Here is a 20,608-nt window from a genome sequence, read left to right as displayed (position 1 = left end):
TCCTGCAAAACAGAGTACTTGAGTGTAGTTAAAACACCTCAGAAGGGAGACCCTTTAATAGGGCACACCAAGCCCCTATGCAACGATCCTGCTAAGTGCCTTTAGCCTGCCAAGTAACACCTGGTGACTCACGAGACCCGGGTAAAAGGAAAGATCAAACGCTGCAAGTGTCTCTTCAGAGCCTGCTATGTGTCCCGGAGCTACCTTCTGGAAGCACCACATGCTTGGCCTGCACAGCTTAAATAAGTTGAGTGTGCGTTGTAACGTTCTATGCGTGTCCCGGTCCCGGTGAATGGCTGTGGATGTAGTCACGTAGGACGCGAATCTTCGTGCACCCAGATAAAGGCTATGGCGCATGTGCAGGTGATGCCGTGTGCGCCATAACCGCCAAACAAACTGCTGAGCCCAGCGCCACTCTTGCAAATGCATGTGCGCCATGGTGAACCGGTGCACTATCATACAGGTAAAAATAGCCAGACAAGTAAAAAAAAAAAAAATAAAAAAATAAAAAAATAAAAAGGGAGGATGCACTTTGCAAACACCCACAGCTTGCCCAGAACTCTCCTGTATGGTAACTGCACACAGGTGTCCAGCTTTTAGCTAGCTTGACCGATTATTACAATCACTGGGACACCCCACAATAATAAAATAAAGGGGTTTCACTTACCCGTCCAGGCACAGGGCCACTTAGAAACTAAGGGTCCGATCTTCCCCCTTCACAGCAGGTTCCTGTCACTTAGACCTTCAAGGACTAGGTACCCTTTCTTGTTTAGGGTCCACTCCCTTGGACCCGTACAGCACCCTGCAGGAAATGCCTTAGCGCTGTAGTGTCCAGGATTTCCATTCCGCAGGGTCCAATGGCCGGAGGACACCTCGCAGGATCTTGAGTCTTCTTTGCGAGGCTCAGGTACCATTAATCCAAGCATAAAAGCCTGTGTAAAAAGGATCCAATCGGTCAATCCCTCGATTTATTTTTGGAACCATTTGTGGTACTAGAGACCTGGAGCTCAGAGAACTGTGCCATCCACCCTGCAGACACTGGTAAAAAAAAAATCGAAGTGCTCCCTGTATGGGATGGGTTATATAGGGGATAACTTCCTGTCTGAAAACCTTTGGTGTACCAGTGTCCATTCCACACATGGCACCCCCGCCCCCAACAGACATCTTCCATTATAATTTAGCTCAAACACTTCCTGACCCCCCTAATCTCTCCCAACTCCACTGCCCCACAGCTTACCCACTTCGGGAACACCTGTAAATATGACCCACATAGGAGGAGACTTATCCCGGACCTATACAAACGACTGTTGCTACCAACAACTACTAACCCTGCATCCCATGTTGCTAAATGAGAGAGAGATCTCAACACCTCTTTAGACCCCGCAGACTGGTACCACATATGGAAAGTCACCAAGTTGGCCTCACAAAATATTGTTGCCCTAGAAACAAACTGTAAAGTCCTCACTTGGTCCCCATCAAGATATCTAAATTGCTTCCGCAATACCCCTTCCAATGTTCCCGTGGCTGCGACTCACCAAGCACACAATTACATATATGGTGGGAATGCCCAGTGGTCTGACATCTTCTGTATCTTGTCAAAACTGTGTACACATTGACCCAGACCCAAAAATGGCACTCCTAAACCTGAAACCACCAACCATCATCACCAACAGTTCAAACAATGCCTCCAGGTTACTACAGCTGCCAAGCAAATAATAGCAAGAGCCTGGAAAACCCCTACCCTCTGTGTCCTAGCAGCCCAAAACAGAATAACACAAGCTATGATTAATGCTGTATTGCGAGATAGGATCCCTAAATATAAAACAACTCTGGAGTCCTTGGGTTTTACATTACTTACCCTCCAACTTTGGTCATACACTCCTATTTCCTTAGCAGCTCTGGCACATAAGCAAGAAGCAATGACCACAACGCCCCCTAGACGACCCTGTCTCCCCCAGGGACTGCTTATCTTTCTATCCTTTCTTATACCCTCTTGACCCTTCACCTCTACCCCAACCTCTGTTCTAATTTTCCTCACTCATGCCCCTCGCTCTAATTTGATCGTTCAACACAATCAACATATAACCACACACCATCCTCTGTCATGCCATCGATTACACAACACAAGCCAGCCATGACACTCGGGGCAGGAGACAACACAACCCAAGCTTCCCCGGCCTACTCACAGAACAATTTATAACAATTAAATGAAGCAGTTCTATGGGACACACCCGGGGCTTACCTAGAGCATTTGGCACCCGAGGCAGATCCTATATCTGGCACCCCCCACCTTAAAATGTAAAAACACCTCACTATGTCCCCGGCATACCTCTGTATCCTTCAATATCTTTTTGTCAGTACTGTGTACCTCCCCTCCACAACTGCACCTCTGGACCCCTTTAAAATTACACAGCACCCTGCACCTCTGGACCCCTTTACATTACACAGGACCTTGCACCTCTGGACCCCTTTACATTACACAGGACCTTGCACCTAAGGACCTCTTTACATTACACATACGCCCTACAGTGCAGACCCCCCTCCCTACCATACAGACCCCCCCCATCTACAGTGTAGACCCGCCACAGTACAGAATCCTCCCCTACAGTGCAGACCCCTCCACCCTACAGCGCAGACCCTCCTACAGTACAGAATCCTCCCCTACAGTACAGACCCCTCCCCCTACAGTACAGACCCCCCTACAGTGCAGGACCCCCCCTACAGTGCACAGCCACAGACCCCCCTAACAATACAGCCACCCCTACAGACCCATACCTTGGAACACACACGGAGAGCCCAAGGCAGTGGCATTGCAGGGGGGAGGTGCGAGCAACACCTGAGAGACATCAGTCGGCTCAGTGATCTAGGACCCGGTGCAACAATCCCCTTCTCTCTGTGGTCATGTCGCTGTTCTGATCAGTCTCGGCAGCGGCTGTCACTCACAGCCGAGCAGAGTGAAGCCGCCCCCCCCCCTCCTCCTTTATGACTACACAGTGCTGTGCATGCAGGAGGAGGGGGAGGCGGCTTCGCTCTGCTCGGCTGTGAGTGACAGCCGCTGCCGAGACTGATCAGAACAGCGTGACCCGACCACAGAGAGAAGGGGATTATTCACTGGGTCCCGGATCACTGAGCTAACAGGTGTCACTCCACTCGGGTGCTGCTCGCACCCCCCCCCCTGCAATGCCGCCCACTGCCAGTGCCTCGGGCCCTCTCTGTGTGGTCTGCCTAACCCGCGGCCGCGGCGCTGTCTCCTCTTCAGTTGCGGAGGGTGAGGGTGCTAGCCTGACACCCCCCCAGTGTGTGGCACCCGGGGCGGCCCGACGGCCCGCCTCCCATTTCGTATGCCAGGGGGGCACACCCCCACGCCTGGGACTCAAACCTTAGGCCTGATTCACACCTATGCATTTTTTTATTTGCATTTTGTAGATTTGCACCACAGTCCATTTACCATGATTTCCTATGGAACACGTTCTGTAGTGCAAATCTGCAAAATGCAGAAAAGCACTGAAAATGGATAGGTGTGAATCGGGCTTTATTCACTCTTGCTCTAAAAGCAATTGCTTTCCATGCCACACAACCATGAAGATTGGTTTCACCTCAGGTCAAAGAAGGATGAAAGATTCAATGTTAATACCACATATCTATCCGAGACAAGATCCTTGTATCTCAACAGTATTGATCCATATTATAATATATATATATATATATATATATATATATATATATATATATATATATATATATATAATCACAAAATGTTACTGTGACACATTCATTGTATTCAGTCTCTTTTCTCCAATAAAATACTTGAATAAGAAAAAATAAAAAAAATTAATGCCCCCATCCCCGCACGCAAAGGCAAACGTGCACGTCGGTCCTGCACGCACGAAAACAGCAATAATTTCACACATGTGAGGTATCACCACGAATGTCAGATCATGGGCAGCAATTCTAGAACTAGACCTCTGAATCTAAAGTGGTAACCTGTAAAGGCTTTTAAAACATCACCCATAAATAGTAAAATTTACAGTTTGTCTCTGTTGCGCAATTTTACGACGTGACATGTTTTTTGCCATTTACGTAGCATTACATCACCTTTTATATTTTACAAAAGCATTGGGTTAGATATTGTGTTTTTTGCATTAAAAGTCAAAAGTGCATTTTTAACAAAAAAAATTATGTTTGAAAAAAAAAACGCTGTGCAACAAAAAATTATAAAGCCCACCATTTTATTCTTTAAACAATTATATAATGTTTGGGGGTTTTAATAATTTTTTTTAGCAAAAAATACTGATGAAGCTAAGTGGATAATTAGATCACCTTTATTGAGATATGCAAAATATGTTTATTTAATGTATCTGTTTACCTGTTTAGCCTTTGGTTTTAAGCACTGCTCATTATATCCATTACACTAGAGTATCTGCTTAAGCAAAAAAAAAATATCATTGGCTAGATGTAATGAGCAAAGTTGAAACCAGGTATTTATAAAACAACAAAATAAATATATATTTAAAGGCGTTAAAATGTTGAAGTGGAACTCATGGTAAACATTTTTGTGAATCTGTTGCTTACCTAGAAATCCTGCCAGTAATATTACTTCCATGTGCAATCTGACAACACAAAGCCACTGCCTTGAGATTATCAACAGTGTTTTCAGGCTGTCATTTGTGCTCCTTTAGTTAAGCCAGCCACACATACAAATTTCACACATTCAACACATGTTCAATGAACCCGTTCATTTTTTGGGTGAAAAATGGTCATCATAACAAATGAAGAGCATAAATCTTTGTAATGGGAACACAGACAGCAATACAAAAATCAATAGAAATGCTAATGCCTTCAACACTGACCATCTAGAAAATGGTTTGGGTTTTTAGATACACTTTAAGCTGTGCGGTCAATGTTGAACTAGTAAATAGTTATATTACAATTTAACAAATAAATATTAGGAATAATTACTAGAATTTCAGAAAATTTAACTCACAGCATTCATTCCTTGCCCATAGAATGGCACCACTGCATGGGCTGCATCTCCCATTAGAACACATTTATTATCCAAGCAAAAGGATGAACACTTTACCGAGATCAAAGCTTGGGGTGGCAGCGAGAAAAAATCTTTTTTCAATTTATCCCTTAGAAAAGATAATGTCAGAAAATAAAGCATTAAAATGTACTACTACACAGCACTACAAGAAAACTCCACTTTTGCTAATAGGAACAAATATAACTGCTACACAAGCCACTCTGTAACTGTTTCTAATAGCTTTGTTGTGTAGCCAAATTTATAAACTTATTAATGTCAACATGCAGGATGATCAAAAGATCCCTTTCACAGTTAGCAAATTCTGTTCTGATCAGCAGGGGTTCAGATCACGGATCTCCCCTTTTGATTAGAGCAGAGCAGGTGGATGACACATCCATTTTCTGCTCAGTTTCTGCAGAGGAGACACAGACAGAGCCCACTCTGCAGTGTGAGCAGTAAGGATGAGCTCCGGCGTATTCGCACAGCCCACGTGCAGAGCCCGCCAGGAGGTTGGCACTGCGCTAATCACAGGCAGGGAGACATTTCCCGATCTCCGCAGTCGCACATTGGGACAATGTCTCACAGCCTGTTATTAGCGCAGCGCCGTGCCAACTTCCTGGCGGGCTCTGCACGTGGGGTGTGTGAACATGCCGGAGCTCATCCTTAGGAAGCAGCCAGGAATTAACTGACTTCGCTGTCTGCTTACACCTGACTATCTCCAATCCACTCTGCCTAAGTGGAAGTGGACTGAGTTTTCTTCCAACTTTTTTTAGTTGGACTCGGAGATAGAAGGGCATAAACTGGACACAAGTCAGTTTACAACCTGCCTGTTCATAAGGAAGAATGGATGTTCTAATCAGGTCCGCCTGAAAAATTGACAGGTGGAGCCGTTGAGCAAGCTCATGTGAAAAGGGTACAAGCGTGCTAAAAGGTTTGCTAAAATATTTTGAATGTAAATAGTTCAACTGAAACAAAGTTGCCAAGTTTCCTTTCCAGACTTATGACAGTATAAATTTAGTCTGCCCCCCAACACAATGTACAGTACATGATGCCACTGTGTAGTCATGAATATCCATTAAAGAAATGTGTGTGTACCTCAGAAAACAAAAGTAAATGTTAAATACTTTGCAATTTAAAGATATATTCAATTAAATATTTACTCTCCAATTAAATCCACAGAGTCAGGAAAAAATGTCTTGAAGAAGTGCAGCACTTGATCCTCTGTGCGGAGTTTTTCAAAGTCTTCATATGGCATGAAAAGCGTACAAGTAAATGTTTTATCCTGAAAATGTAACAAAAAAAAGTAAGAAAAAGAAAGGAGTGTGAAATTAAAATAGAAAAGTCTATCTGTGCTAAGGGGTGTATGTGCATGAGCAAAGTTAATCAAAACAGGACCTATCTGGTTTAATCAAACAGGATGCCCACAAGCAAGGATACTTTTCTTCAAAAACGGAGTCTCCTTGTATTACTTTTTTTTTTTTTTTTTTTTTTTTTATATTTAAAAAGGAGAAAATGCAGAATAGCAAAGTAAAAAAGATCTGAAAAAAACATGCAATTGTAGTGAAAGCGAGTGAACATAGTTACTTAGTTTGTAAGGCTGAATAATGGCACCAGTTCTTCCAGTTCAGTGTGTATACACACACACACACACTTGTGCAATTTTATGTTTAGGTTACTACCATTTCCCCTATCCCTGTATATTTCATTCACAAAAGGTTTTTCAAAATATCAAAACTCCTTGCTGACACCACCAACTGTGGAAGGGAGTTCAACATCCTTACTGCTCAAACAGTAAAGAATCCTTTACGCAGTTTGAGATGAAACTGCTTCCCGTGCAGCTTCAATGAGTGGCCAAGTGTCTTAAGTGACCTGAAACTGAATAGTTTTCTCCCTATGCTAGAATGACCATTTAGATTTTTTTAATATTGCAATCAGCTCAAAATGTAAGAGAGTCTTCTCCAAGGAGAATAAGTTTAATGTTTGTAGTGGTTCCTGAGAACCAAGGTCTTCCAGTCCACTTATTTACCTTTATTGCCCTTCTTTGGGCTACTCCTTCCTGGGGACTGGTGACTAGAACATATTAGGTATGGGCCCCTGAATTTGTTGCACTCTTAAGCATCTTTTCACATGCTTTGGGGCCCATTCACACCCCTGAACTATCATTGTGGTGCCTTTAACATACATCTGTTAAAGTGATGGTAAACCTCTTGACATGAAATATGAACAAAAGCATACGACTCTATAGTGGGTACTTTCCCTCAGTTAAGAACACAAAGTGTTATTTCTGTCTGTTTTCGCTTTCCTCTGCCATCAGCATGAAACACTTCTGACAAGTTTTTCTGACACCAAGAGGAAAAAAAAAAAAAAAAGTGACAGGGGAGGAATCTCCAGCTGATTGGCAGCCTCAGCTTCATTCCCTGTGTGCTGTGTGTGCTTACCTCCAATCTGCCCTCTTCACCGAGCTCTGCAGAGTAACATCAGCTCTGCATACCCTTTTTATGACAGCTCAGACAAGCTCTATAAATTCTGGACTTTGAATGGATGTGGAGAAGAGAAGACTAAAGATAAACAGGTACAACGTATGTAGGAGGATTTGTTTCATCTCTGTATCACCTTAGGCTAGTCACTTCACTGGGAATATGTAAGGGTTTACAACCCATTTTAATGCATGTTAAGTTGCGTGTTAGCATACGATGCATTAAAGCAGTCCATTTATTTGAGAAGACTGCCCAACTCTACACAGAAGATCATATATTGAGCCTGTAGCATTTTTCCTAGTGCAGCTCACAGCAATGCATATTAAAGCTCGCTATACAGGTGTTTTAGGAAGGTGTGTTGCTGTACCTTACAGAATAAATCCTCTGCATAACACTAATATGCGTTACTGTACCCTACTGTATAGTACTGGTGTGAATAGACACCAAGTGTGCTGAAACCTATATTTTGATGTGTTGTGGGTTTAGGGAAAAAAAAAAAAAAAACACACATAATACATTTTAAAAATGTATATATTGAAACACGGCAGTTTAAAATGCAACAGCATAATTTAGACCAGTTTACCTCAAAAGTACATAATTATGTAGACTTAGAAATTTAGCAGCATCACTCAAGGTTGGACATCAAGTGGGCAAATTCTGGCTTTAGATGAACATACATTTTATAATAAAAATTAACTGTGCCAACATCTCTTCAGGCAGTTTTTTTTTTTATTGGCCGGTTAGGCCACTTGATTTAAGTGGTTAAGTTAAATTCTGTGCATTAAGGTAAAACAAAAAACCCTGCATGCAATCCAATCTCAATCCAGAGATATAAACAAGAGCAACAGCTCCCTCTCATTTGACAGAGAGGCAGCATCAGGAGCCATTGGCTCCTGTTGCTCTCAATCACAGCCACTGAAGAGAAAGCGGGGGGGGGGGTTGGGCAGCTGTCAATGGACACACAGAGCTGGCTGCAGAGCAAGCAGCTTACTATGGGGGCACTCAGCAGGAAGGAAAGGGGGAGCCAAGAATGCCAGTGCTGGACCCTAGAAGAGGAGGATCGGGGATGCTCTGTGCAAAACTATTGCACAGAGCAGGCAAGTATAACATGTTTGTTGTTATTTTTAAAAATGCCTTTAGAAACCCTTTAAGGCTAGGTGCACTGGCAGTGCCCAAAAAACATTTAGGCACCAGTACTTTGGGAAAGGGGGCCCTATTGAAGCATTAACCAGTGCTGAAAAGGCATGTGGGTTGGTATAGCAGGGAGACTGCATGGCCATTTTCTTTTCTTTTTATTATAGTAAAAACAAAAAAACTAACAATTAAATGACTGCCAGAAATCACAATTCATGGATCTGTAACTGGACTTCGGCGCCATGTAATGCAATTGCTGGCAAAAGAATGAAAGGAATCCTGTTTTTTTTATCAGGATTTGGCCAAAGATTTCTACAAAAATCTGATAAAACTAGAATTAACCTCTGCTGTACTTTCGTTTTTACCCATCAGAGGATTAAATAATAAACAGAGTGAATGTTAGTAGAAATAGATGGGCAAATCTCATTGAATCAATAGTCACCCCTTATGCCTTGTACACACGGCCGGCAGGAAAGGTCAGACGGAACAAATCCGTTTGACAATTCGATCGTGTGTGGGCCTCATCGGACCTTTGCTGTCGAAAAATCAGACAGACTTTAGATTTAGAACAAGTTTCAAATCTTTCCGATTCACACGAGTCCGGTCAAAAAATACATTCATCTGTATGCTAGTCTGACGGACGAAAACCGACACTAGGGCAGCTATTGGCTACTGGCTATGAACTTCCTTATTCTAGTCCAGTCGTACATCATCATGTTCGAATCCTTTGGACTTTGGTGTGATTGTGTGTGTGGCCAAGTCCGTTCGGAAAGTCTGCCGAAAGTCCGTCGGGAAGACCGTTGGACCTAGTCTGCCGGAAAGTCCGGTTGTGTGCACAAGACTACACACTGAATTTTCCAGATTTCTAATAAATAATGATGTAAAATTTCAGGGGAAAAAAAAAAAAAAACATGCAGAATCTTTACGGAGATACAGTTTATGTAAGGGAAGCACTCCCAGTGTGCATGGAGTGAACTGTAAGAATTTCAACATAAGGAAGAAAATTGAAGCCTTGTTCCTATAACATTTAGCATTTTGACCTAAGGATTCATGCGATTTTTAATGATGTTACTGTAACCATTGGTGAGATTTTTCCCTCAGTCCCTATGTGGTAGCCAAGGCAGAAAGTGTGCGAAAGGTATCCAACAGGGACACAGATAATAAAAACTTTGTTATTAAAGTGCTGTCTGTGTCCATATTGGGGACACAGACTTACTTTCCGTTAGGTCACTAATATCATTAAAAGTACATGCAGCAATGAAAACATAGCTAATATTGTAACAATTACCAGCAACATTCAAAACCAAAATAAGTTTTGACTGGAGCTGAGCTGTAAGGAAATCTGATTAACATCTTTTATACATGAAAAGTGGATTTACATACCAAATTAGGAAGTGCAATCATCATAAATGTGTTTCTTGGCCATATGTGCAAGTAGTTTGGCTCTATAGCAAACTTAGAAAAAAAAAAAAACGAAAAAAAAAAAAAAAAACAATTAGACAGTAAAGACTACAAAAAAGTCCCCTACTCAACTGTGATCCTGGGAATTATCCTGTTTATTTTTATTTAATGAGGTGCACTTAAGTGTCACAAAACCCAAATCATAAAAAACAGTCAACAAATGCTGTATTATATGCTGCTCATTCATTCTATCACCATGAGACTTTCTGTATTCTGCAAAAAACCTGGCTGATCCTGTTCTTCATCTCCCCCTTCTGTTAATGTCCTCAATTCAGCTAGGGATTTTGCAGCTGTGGTGGCAATTCTGCACATGCTCAATTTTCAGCGAGTTTCTATGCTGAGCATTTCCTACCTATCACATCTGAGCAGGCCATGTGACTATAGAGCCAGACATGTGGGCATATACACAGTGTTAAATGACAGTCCACTCCCTCCCTCCTTCATGCCCAATAATCAACTAAACACAATGGGGGCAGGACATTACATGTAGATTGATGGAAGCTTCACCTCCCTGTTATACTAAGAAAAAGGCTGGAGGAGCGTGATACAGCCTGCAACTGGCAGAAATCTGCCCACACCATGTTATTGCCAAAAAATATTAAAGATTGGATTTTAAATATTAAATTATTTTTGTATGACAATTAAAAAACGTTCGATTTTACTTTTACTCTATATTCCAAAAACTATTTTTTTTATTTTTTATTTCAAACATGTGACCAGCAGCAGACAACTAGACACTCCTCCAGCTTAGGTTTCCCTTGCAGAAAAGCTGTGGAAGAGCTGGATCGTGTGTCAGCAGTATACCAATTAGGAAAAAGGTATGTTATTGTGGTTTATTAATTTTTTATGGAAATGGATACATGGCCACCATCCACATACAGAAATAGAAGGGACAAAATTAAACAGTCAATTAAGAGATAAATTTGTGTTTACCAGTTTTATTGCATTTCCACATTTCTCAGTTTAGTACTCAAAGACTATCCTGCATCTACCAAGAAGCTAGCCCAATCCCATCTCTGGCAAAATCCTAATCTCTCGCTCTCTCTCTAACATTGCTAGCAGTCTGCAACTTGGATTACACAGTAGATTGTTATTATATAAACCAAGAGTACCAAAAAAAAGAGCCTTCACTGTTACATAGAATTTATTGTTTTTGCCTACAAACACTTTGCACTCATTTATACATGTCGCCAGGGGCGGACTGACCATTGGGCTACTCGGGCACTGCCCGAGGGCCCCATGCAACTAGGGGGCCCCATCAGGGTTGCCAGCCTCAGTAAAACCCAAGATTATAGTTGCCCCACCCTTCCAGTACCTTCTCAGCCAATAGAAACTTATCTGTGTGTACTGTGTGTGTGATATTATACTGTGTGTGTGTTTGTGTATACTATGTGGCCCCATAATCTCTGATTGCCTGGGGGCCCCATAATCTCCTATTGCCCGGGGGCCCCATGAGTTGTCAGTCCGCCCCTGCATGTCGCCCTCTGAGGAATGATCCACAGTGGATCACTTTTCAGAGGGCACATGATGGGAGGGGAGGAGGCAATAAGTTAATTGCTCACTACCAAATGTATCTCCTAAAAAACTTTGCCACAATGGCAAAATCACATTGAATAGGTTGGATTTGGTGGGCATTACTGCCCACCAAATGTTAAAGGGGGATAATTTTACTGCAAAGCATCATAGCCATAGTATGTGTACACCCCTGTCTTCTGCCTTTGCTACTTCCAGGACCCCTCAACTGCAAGCATAAGCCAAGCCTTAGAGCAAATCTGGTTTTCTGGTGCTTTACTGTGTCTTCAAGATGACTTTTAACTGGATCCCCCTTTAGTATTGGCATTTATAGAAAGGAGCAAATATCTAGCATTGTACACACTATAAATATTGCAAATTCACGATTCATGAAACTATTGGATTTACAGGCACAATTACATTGTTTTGGAACAAAGATTTCTAAGAGAAAACAAAAATTAGCATAAAAAATATACCATGTGTTTTTTTTTTTCACTCTTACCTCTCCATTTTTTGGTACAATAGTCAATTCTTTATAGCCATGAGGAATATATACATGACTATAATTGAAACGTGTCTTTTTCATGAATTGCTTTCGTACAACAGAGAACGCACCATCACATCCGACAACCAAATCTACATTTGTATGTATGGTATTTTCCATATCCCTGAAAATACAGCCAAAATGTATATTAACCCTTTCTGTAGAATGCTTTATTTTATTACACATACAGTATATAGCGCAATGTGATTTTATAAGTTCTATTTTTCTAAAAAAACTACCCATATCATATATTGTAATACACTATACTTTTCTGTAGTATTCCTAGGACCAGAAAACAAACTAATAAATGTTATTTGCCTGAATTTTTACATTGAAATAATAATATAATTGCTGCACTGTCGGATAAATTCAGCAACCAATGCAAAAAGAAACTCTTGTTCCATTACACATTATCAAGTGTGTTTATATCTTCTGGTGCCAATGGCCAACTCCATATCTGCACCATCTGCTTGTAATTAAATTTTTATATAACTATGTCACATATTGTACAGTCAACTGTTTTATTAGACAGAGATTATGGTCAAACCTAGAATAGACCACACCCATAGAGAGAATTATCCAAGACTGGTGTCATATGTACTGTATATTGTACTGGTTGTAGGGCAACAATCCCCCCCATATATTTCATTAGGAAAAATAGGATTTTTTGTACTCACCGTAAAATCCTTTTCTCTGTAATTCACTGACCGACACAACTCCTCCCTTAGCCATTGGGTTGTTTGCCCTATTACTAGGAGATACTAGGCATTAGTTGTAATACAACACTCAGAACTCTTAGTTCTGCCCAGGGGGCGGTCCCTTGGGTAACAACCCTCCAGCCTGCCATGCAGCCATCAGTACGTCAACAAGCAGTATAACGTAAAGATAAAAAGGAGGGACGGGTGCTGTGTCAGTCGGTGAATTACAGAGAAAAGGATTTTACGGCGAGTACAAAAAATCCTATCTTCTCTTATATTCACCGACCGACACAGCTCCTCTCTTAGCCATTGGGACATCCCCAAGCAGTACCAAATGAGGGGTGGGAAAACAGCATAGAAAAACTTCATCCACCATGGCAAGTGGGAACTAGTGAAAGTTTACCCACAAAAAACAGTACGTGGAGAAAACCACCACAAAACCAAAAACTGCGGAATGTAATTGAACATCACATTAACTTAACGGTAATGTGTTTTTATAGAAAAAACAGGAAAAAAAAAAAAGGAAATATTATATATTGCATATTCAATTGCAACTATACGGCCGCCTGCAAAACTTTGCGGCCAAAACAGGCATCAGCCGATGCACTGAGGTCTACCTTGTAGAAATTGGTAAACGTGTGCACAGACAACCAGGTCGCTGCCTTACACAACTGAGCGACAGGCACTTGGTGTCAGAAGGCCCAAGACGTTACGATTGCCTTTGTAGAGTGGGCCGTGACCGGAAAGGGGGGCACCTGCCCTTTCAAGGCATAGGCTTGTACTACAATCTGTCTGATCCACCTGGAAATGGTGGCCGACGAGACCGCCATGCCTTTTTTGGGACCAGACACCGAAACAAACAGCGAGTCTGACTTCCGAAAGGGAGCAGTGGCAGACAAATACACCTTTAGAGCCCGAACCACATCCAAAGTGTGAAGGGCCACCTCCTTAGGGTGCTTCGGCTTAGGACATAGAGATGGTAATACAATGTCCTCATTGATATGAAAAGCCGAGACCGCCTTCGGTAGAAAAGACCGTTGCAGACGCAACACTACCTTATCCTTGTGGATAACCAGATAGGATATACTTGCAAGACAAGGCCGCCAGTTCCAAAGCCCTCCTGGCCAATGTGATGGCCACTAGAAAGACCACTTTCTGGGAAAGAGTCAACAGGGGAATCTCCCTGATATTTTCAAACAGCGATTTTTGAAGCGCCGATAACACCAGGTTTAAATCCCATGGGGGGTAACGGTGGACGCACTAGGAGGGACCACATATAGTATCCCCTGAAGGAAGGTACTCACTAATGAGTGAGACACCAAGGGTCGCTGAAAAAAAAAAGAAATTTGCCCCTTACTGGTGCTTAGCGCCAATTTCTGGTCTACTCCTCTCTTTCAGGTAAGATGGTATATCTTCCGGGAAGAAGATTTTCGTGCTCTTAACATAGTTGGTGTCACAGAGTCCGACAGACCCAGGTTCCCCAACACCTGGCTCTCAATAGGCATGCCGTTAAAGCCAGCGATGGTAAAGCAGGATGGAGAATCGGACCTGGAGGCAGAAGGTCCTCTCGCCAGGGAGCGTCTGCCACCAGACGCACCAGGTCTGTGTACCAAGGACGCTGAGGCCAATCTGGGGCAACCAGTATTACTGGGATGCCCTCTGCTTCCACTTTGCGAAGCAGGCATGGTAACAGTTTCAGTGGAGAAAAGGCGTAGATCAGCTGGTACCGATCCCACGGAACCACCAGCATGTTTGACAAGTCTGCCCACGGCTCTCTTGTCCTGGACACGAATCTTGACACCTTCCGATTGAGATGGGAGGCCAGAAGATCCACGTCTAGTGTGCCCCACTTCAGGCACAGTAACCTGAATATCTCCGGATGCAATGCCCATTCTCCTGGGTCCAGCATCTGTCGACTCAGATAATCCACCTGCTAGTTCTCCACTCCCGGGATGTAAATGGCCGACAGGGCCAGAACGTGTCGCTCTGCCCACCGAAGTATGTGAGCGACCTCCAGTGCAGCGGCTGAGCTTCTTGTTCCCCCTTGGTGATTGACGTATGCCACAGCTGTGGCGTTGTCTGACTGGATCTTGATTGGGCGCCCCTGAATTATCATCGATCAAGTGGAGAGGCATAGCCTGATAACTCAACTCGAGCAGATTCGTCTGCAACTTGGATTCTTCAGGCGACCAGAGGCCCTGAGCTGACTGAACCCCCATTACTCCACCCCAGCCGGATAGGCTGACCTCTGTTGTGATCACTGTCCACTTCAGGGAGGCAGGAATGATTTCCCGGACTGAATCACCGGGGACCTCAGCCACCAGATCAATGAGTCTCTGACTGGCTCACCTGGATCTGACGATCCGACGATCCAGGAACAACTGAGATTTGTCCCATTTTGTCAAAATCTCCTTCTGCAGGACTCTGGTGTGGAACTGGGCATAAGGTACTGCCTCGAAGGAGGCAACCATGAGACCCAGGACTCGCATACAAAAGCGGAGTGACGACCACTTGCGGCTCATAAGCAGTTTCACCGCGGATCTGAGAGTCTGCAGTTTGTGTGAAGGGAGAAAAACTCTTGCTTCCATGGAGTCCAGCAGCAAGCATAGGTACTCCAGATGCTGGGTCGGTACAATCACCGACTTCTTTAGGTTCAACAGCCACCCAAATTTTTGCAGGTTCTGCCTGGTGATCGCCACATCTGCCTCAGAATTAGAGGAGGAAGATGCCCTCAGGAGGAGATGGTCTAGGTATCCCATGATCGGGATCCCACGTTGCTGCAGCCTCTCCAAAACTGGAGCCAATACCTTGGTAAAGATTCGGGGGGCTGATGCCAGAACAAAAGCAAGAGCCACAAACTGGTAGTGGGCTTCCCTGACTGCAAACCACAGAAATGTTTGATGATGAAGGCATATGGGTATGTGCACGTACGCATCCTGGATGTCTAAGGATGCCAGTGAGTCCCCTTGATCGAGTGCAGTGACTACTGAGTGAACCGATTCCATTCTGAACCTCTGCACTTTGACAAAGTGATTGAGGGCTTTCAGGTCCAAGATTGGACGTACCCCTTCCTTCTTGGGAACTACAAACAGATTAGAGTAGAATCCCTGGAAACGTTCCAATTCCGGAACTGGTACAACCACCCCGCGATTCAACAGGTCCCTTAATGCCCCCAAGAGGGCTTCCTGGCAAGCCGGGGATATGGGTATGCTGGAGGGGGAAGAATCTGTTTGGCGGTCAAGAGAGAAACTATCTTGTAGTCTGTGGAAATCAGATCGCAAACCCATTGGTCGGAAAACCGAGAGGACCACCGGGCTGAAAACTCCCGAAGGCGACCCCCCCACCCGAGACATAGGTGGGGGCAAACCTTCATGCGGTAGCACTTTTATTCGCAGGCTTGGTAGGGACATTTTTGACCGTCCGCGGTCGTCCTGTTGGGCTGGGGACATTTTGTCGAAGCTGTGGGTGGATGAAAAAGCCGTCTGCGAGCAGAAAAAGAGGGCCCTTGCCTACGGCGTGGCTCCTTAGCCTTCCTGGTCTGTGGGAGTAGGGTACCCTTACCACCGGTGGCATTTAGAATAATGTCATCCAAGGAGGCTCCAAAGAGCCCGTCGCCAAGGAAGGGAAGATCCGTCAGGGCTTTTTTTGGATGCCTGGTCAGACCAGCACTTTTTAGCCAAATCAGGCGCCTCAGCACCACAGCTGACACTGAAGCCCTGGATAACAGAGGGAGAACATCCAGGGCCTTGTCACAGACATACTTAAGGCCTTGCACTAGTTAGTCTGCTAGTTCCACGCAGACAGGGGAAGCCTGTTGCTCTCCCAATTTGCGGTGCAAAAGTTTTGCCCACTCAGTCAGTGTCTGCGACACAAGTGGGGATGCCAGTACTGGTCGCACGGCTGACCCCACAACCGTAAACAAGGAACGATCCACTGCCTCGGCCTTCCTGTCCATGGGATCCTTGAATGCAGGAGTCCACTCAACTGGGATCATGGTTACTTTATTTAACCTGGATACTAGGGATCCACGAACGGAACCGACCATTTTTTGAGAAGGCTCTCCTCAAAAGGGTAACGCACCACCATGTATTTGGGGAATGAAAAGGTCCGTTGCGGGCAACCCCATTCCTTGTAAATGAACTTGTCAAAATAAGTCAGATACGGGAACACCTTAGGTGAACATGCTGGCTTGCGGGACCCAAAAGGGGCCGGTACATCAGCAGAGGGATCTGCTGGCTCCTGAATCTTCAGGGTATCACGCACAGCTGTGATAAGTGCTCCAACAAGCGCTTTGTCGCGCACGGACCAGGTCAGCGTTGTCTGACAAGACAGAGCAGGGGTCACCAGCCCCAGCAGGACCCGAGTCTGCATCAGAGCTCCCCCAGAGGACGGGGGGGGGGCAGGGGACGCTTTAGTCCACCTTTCTTCCCACGCACCGCCTCCATCTTGGCAGCAAACTAATTGAGGACCACAGTCAGGGTGTCCATGGGCACTGTGCAGTCTGCAGGTGACCTGATTGCAATTGCCTGGATTTCGGGGGAAGAAACACCAGTTTCTGAAACAATGCTGACCCTACCCTGTCTGCCACCCAAAGGGGACTTAGGACAGTGACAGTCCCACCCTCCTTGCTGCCGCTGGCTGAGGGGCTCTTTCCTGCTGGACTCACCACCCCATGGAGTTCTGCGCTATCCAACAAGCTGTGCCTGTAGTCCCTGTGAGCTCCCAGGTGCAGAGGAAACAAAAGCTGTGTCGGTGGCAGGCGCTGCAAATAACGCTCTGAAGTGTGCTCAGGCTTCAATAAAATGGCCGGACTAGAAAGTTGCAAAAATTCTTCGAATGCATGTAACCTATTTAGGAAGAACTGTTTTTTTCTCTCACAGCAAATGTAAGGATGTTACAAAATATATGCAATATAAAAATGATACATTAAATATGCATATCAGCCTTTCAAGGTTGTGGATTTTTAGCTGGCAAACAGTGGCCCAAACACACTATCAGTTAGGGTACTAGTTCCAGTACAAAACGGCAGCATATACAATCAAGATTGCTAAATTATTTGCAACGTTTGTAAGTGTTCAGGGTAGGATTTCTTTCACAGCAACATGGAATTGATACAGTAACGTTACATAAAATTTAAACAGATTGATTTGATGCTTATGTGGTAAACAGGGGCCTGAAAAATAAATGTGGGAAGTTCCCAAAGTTCTTTTTTTCCACATGCATAAAATAGTATTCCAATATCTTTGCAGGTTAGTTGTAATGGGGTTTAGAGAGCTCAGGAATTTTGTTGGTGCAGGAATACCTGCTCAGGAGTGACTTTTCATTTACATTTCAAATGTTTTTTTCCATGTTTCTTTATCCCTACAATGTGTAAGATTTCATACAAGGCATTTAAAATATGAATCCCCAATCATATTGATTATTATTACATTATAATATTTTAGTAGTATGACTAACATTAGCAAGTAGTACATAGTAGAAAAATACTGCTTCAATACATTTTATACAACCTACCTACGAAAAACCAGTGTGCCAGATTCAACATTGTAGTCACTTAATTTGTGATCAAAATGCATCTTCACATTTGGATACTTTTCAGCAGCTGTTAAAGAGTTTAAAGAAATAATCATGTTAAAAAGGATATGTCACGAGGGTAACATCCGTGCTGCATTCTTCACCCCTGCAAAAATAAATACTAACTGCATGATTGCCAAGCTCATCCTCTAGGCTTACCACAAGCTGACAAAACGTATAATGTTTTATTCAGGGGTGTAACTAGAAATCACAGGGCTCCATAGTAAAATGTTGTATGGGTGACCCCCCCCCCCCCCTCACCCTCACCCAGGGGCAGATCCAGAGTCTAGTCTCGGGAGGGGCACTGCCAGAAAATACCTTTTTTGGGGCAATAGCTGATGTTGACGCTTCAATCATCACGGCATCATGGTTGTTATGGTGTCAGGATGATTGAAACACATTATTTCTATTATTACATTGTTCTAGAAAATGAAATAGTTCAACTCACCATAATGCGGAATCAGTGGGAGGCCTGAGTGTGTCACTTGCCACCGTCGCCTGCCACCAGATGCAGATTGTTACTTGTCACACATTGCAGGTTTTTTACTTGCCACACGTTGCAAATTGTCCACTATCACCTGCCACACATTGTGGATTGTCCATTTGCCACATCACCTGCCGCAATTTGCAGATTGTCACTTGCCACACGTTGTAAGTTGTCCACTTGCCACGTCACCTGCCACCCATTGCGGATTGTCACTTGCCACGTCACCTGACACACATTGCGGATTGTCCACTATCACCTGCCACATAATGCGGATTCTCCACTTGCCACATGTTGCGTATTGTCCACTTGCCACATCACCTGCCACAAGTTGCAGATTGTCACTTTCATGCTAAGGTGGGGAATGGGGATTGTCACTTCCTGTGTCTCAGTCTGAGTCCAGCAGCAGAGAGATGATGTAATCTCTCTGCTGCCTACACAGTGAGGGCAGAACTGCCAGGATGCAGGGCAGGCGCTGGGCGGTGAGAGATGATGTCTGTTGTGGGTGGCCAGTCCATCCACGAGCCTCCCAGCTGGAAGCTTCCCCCCCGCCGAGCCACCCAGTTGCGTCCACTCATACAGTCAGTGAGACTGTACATGTGCCGAGCGGATGGGCAGCTCAGCGGCTCACCCACCGCCCGCTCACCAGGCCCTACTTGGCTGCGGGCCCCATAGCGCCAATGTGGGTCGCTATGGCGGTAGTTCCACCACTGGTTTTATTCCTTTACAGAACGTGTAAAATATAGAGAAAATGCCAGGAATGCAGTTGGATTCCAAGTCCTATTGTAAGGTGAGGGCACACAGCATTTTTGTGAGCTGTTTGGTGTTAGCCCTACCCAGTTAAAAATTTTTTTTATAAAATACCCAAACCTACCCATCCCCTCATATCTGCAATATACACACTAACTTTACATTCAAGATAAGAACTAGGAGGTCCATTTTTTTGTAACATAATGCTTTTTAAAAAGGTATATTTAACAGGCCAAAAGGGTAGAAAATAGGAACAAGATTCCTGGATAGAGTTTGCATACACTTTAATAAGCGATACTTAAATACATTTTAGCTTCTTTTGTACAGTTTGCAGTTTTTTATTTTGTAGTATCTGTAAAGGAACAGTATACTTTTTAATAACTACCAAGAGACGGCTGCACACAAAAACTCACAAACTCAACATCACCCAGAGAACATTATCCCCACAGGGAAACATGGTGGTGGCAGCATCATGCTGTGGGGATGTTTTTCAGCAGTCGGGACTGGGAAACTGGTCAGAGTTGAGGGAAAGCTGGATGGTGCTAAATACAGGGATATTCTTGTGTGTTGAAATGGCCTAGTCAAAGCCCAAACCTCAATTCAACAGAAACTCTGTGGTCAGACCTAAAGATTGCTGTTGACAACCGCAAACCATCCAACTTGAAGGAGCTGGATCAGTTTTACAAGGAGGAATGGGAAAAATCCTAGTGGCAAGATGTGGCTATCTCATAGAGAGACTCATCCAAAGGGACTTAGAGCTTTGATAGCCGCAAAAGGTGGTTCTACAAAGTATTGAGGGGAGGGGGAGGGGGGGTGAATACTTATTTATGCGCATTGAATTTTTCTGTTATTTTGTCCTATTTGTTGCGTGCTTCAAAATAATAAATAATATATATGTTGTGGCTTGTTCTGTGAATTGAATGATGCAAATCCTCAAACAATCCATGTCAA

General features: G+C 44.0%; 1 protein-coding gene across 5 annotated transcripts in view; it reads right to left on the bottom strand.

Moving 5' to 3' along the window:
* Positions 1-20,608, bottom strand: part of KMO (kynurenine 3-monooxygenase) — a 145,146-nt gene that overhangs the window by 41,967 nt on the left and 82,571 nt on the right. For all 5 annotated transcript variants that reach the window (XM_077486616.1, XM_077486618.1, XM_077486617.1 and 2 more), the window contains 5 exons: positions 18,364-18,451; positions 12,110-12,275; positions 10,018-10,089; positions 6,184-6,305; positions 4,985-5,132 (listed from right to left, as the gene is read on the bottom strand). In XM_077486616.1, coding sequence (XP_077342742.1) covers positions 4,985-5,132; positions 6,184-6,305; positions 10,018-10,089; positions 12,110-12,275; positions 18,364-18,451 — 596 coding nt within the window. The remainder of the gene's footprint in view (positions 1-4,984; positions 5,133-6,183; positions 6,306-10,017; positions 10,090-12,109; positions 12,276-18,363; positions 18,452-20,608) is intronic.

The sequence above is a fragment of the Lithobates pipiens genome, unplaced genomic scaffold (genome assembly GCF_037356315.1).
Source record: "Lithobates pipiens isolate NorthernLeopardFrog02 unplaced genomic scaffold, aLitPip1_a1.2 Scaffold_18, whole genome shotgun sequence".
NCBI lineage: Eukaryota > Metazoa > Chordata > Amphibia > Anura > Ranidae > Lithobates > Lithobates pipiens.
Note: the sequence above shows the minus strand (reverse complement) of the source record. Positions and strands in the feature narration are given on the sequence as shown.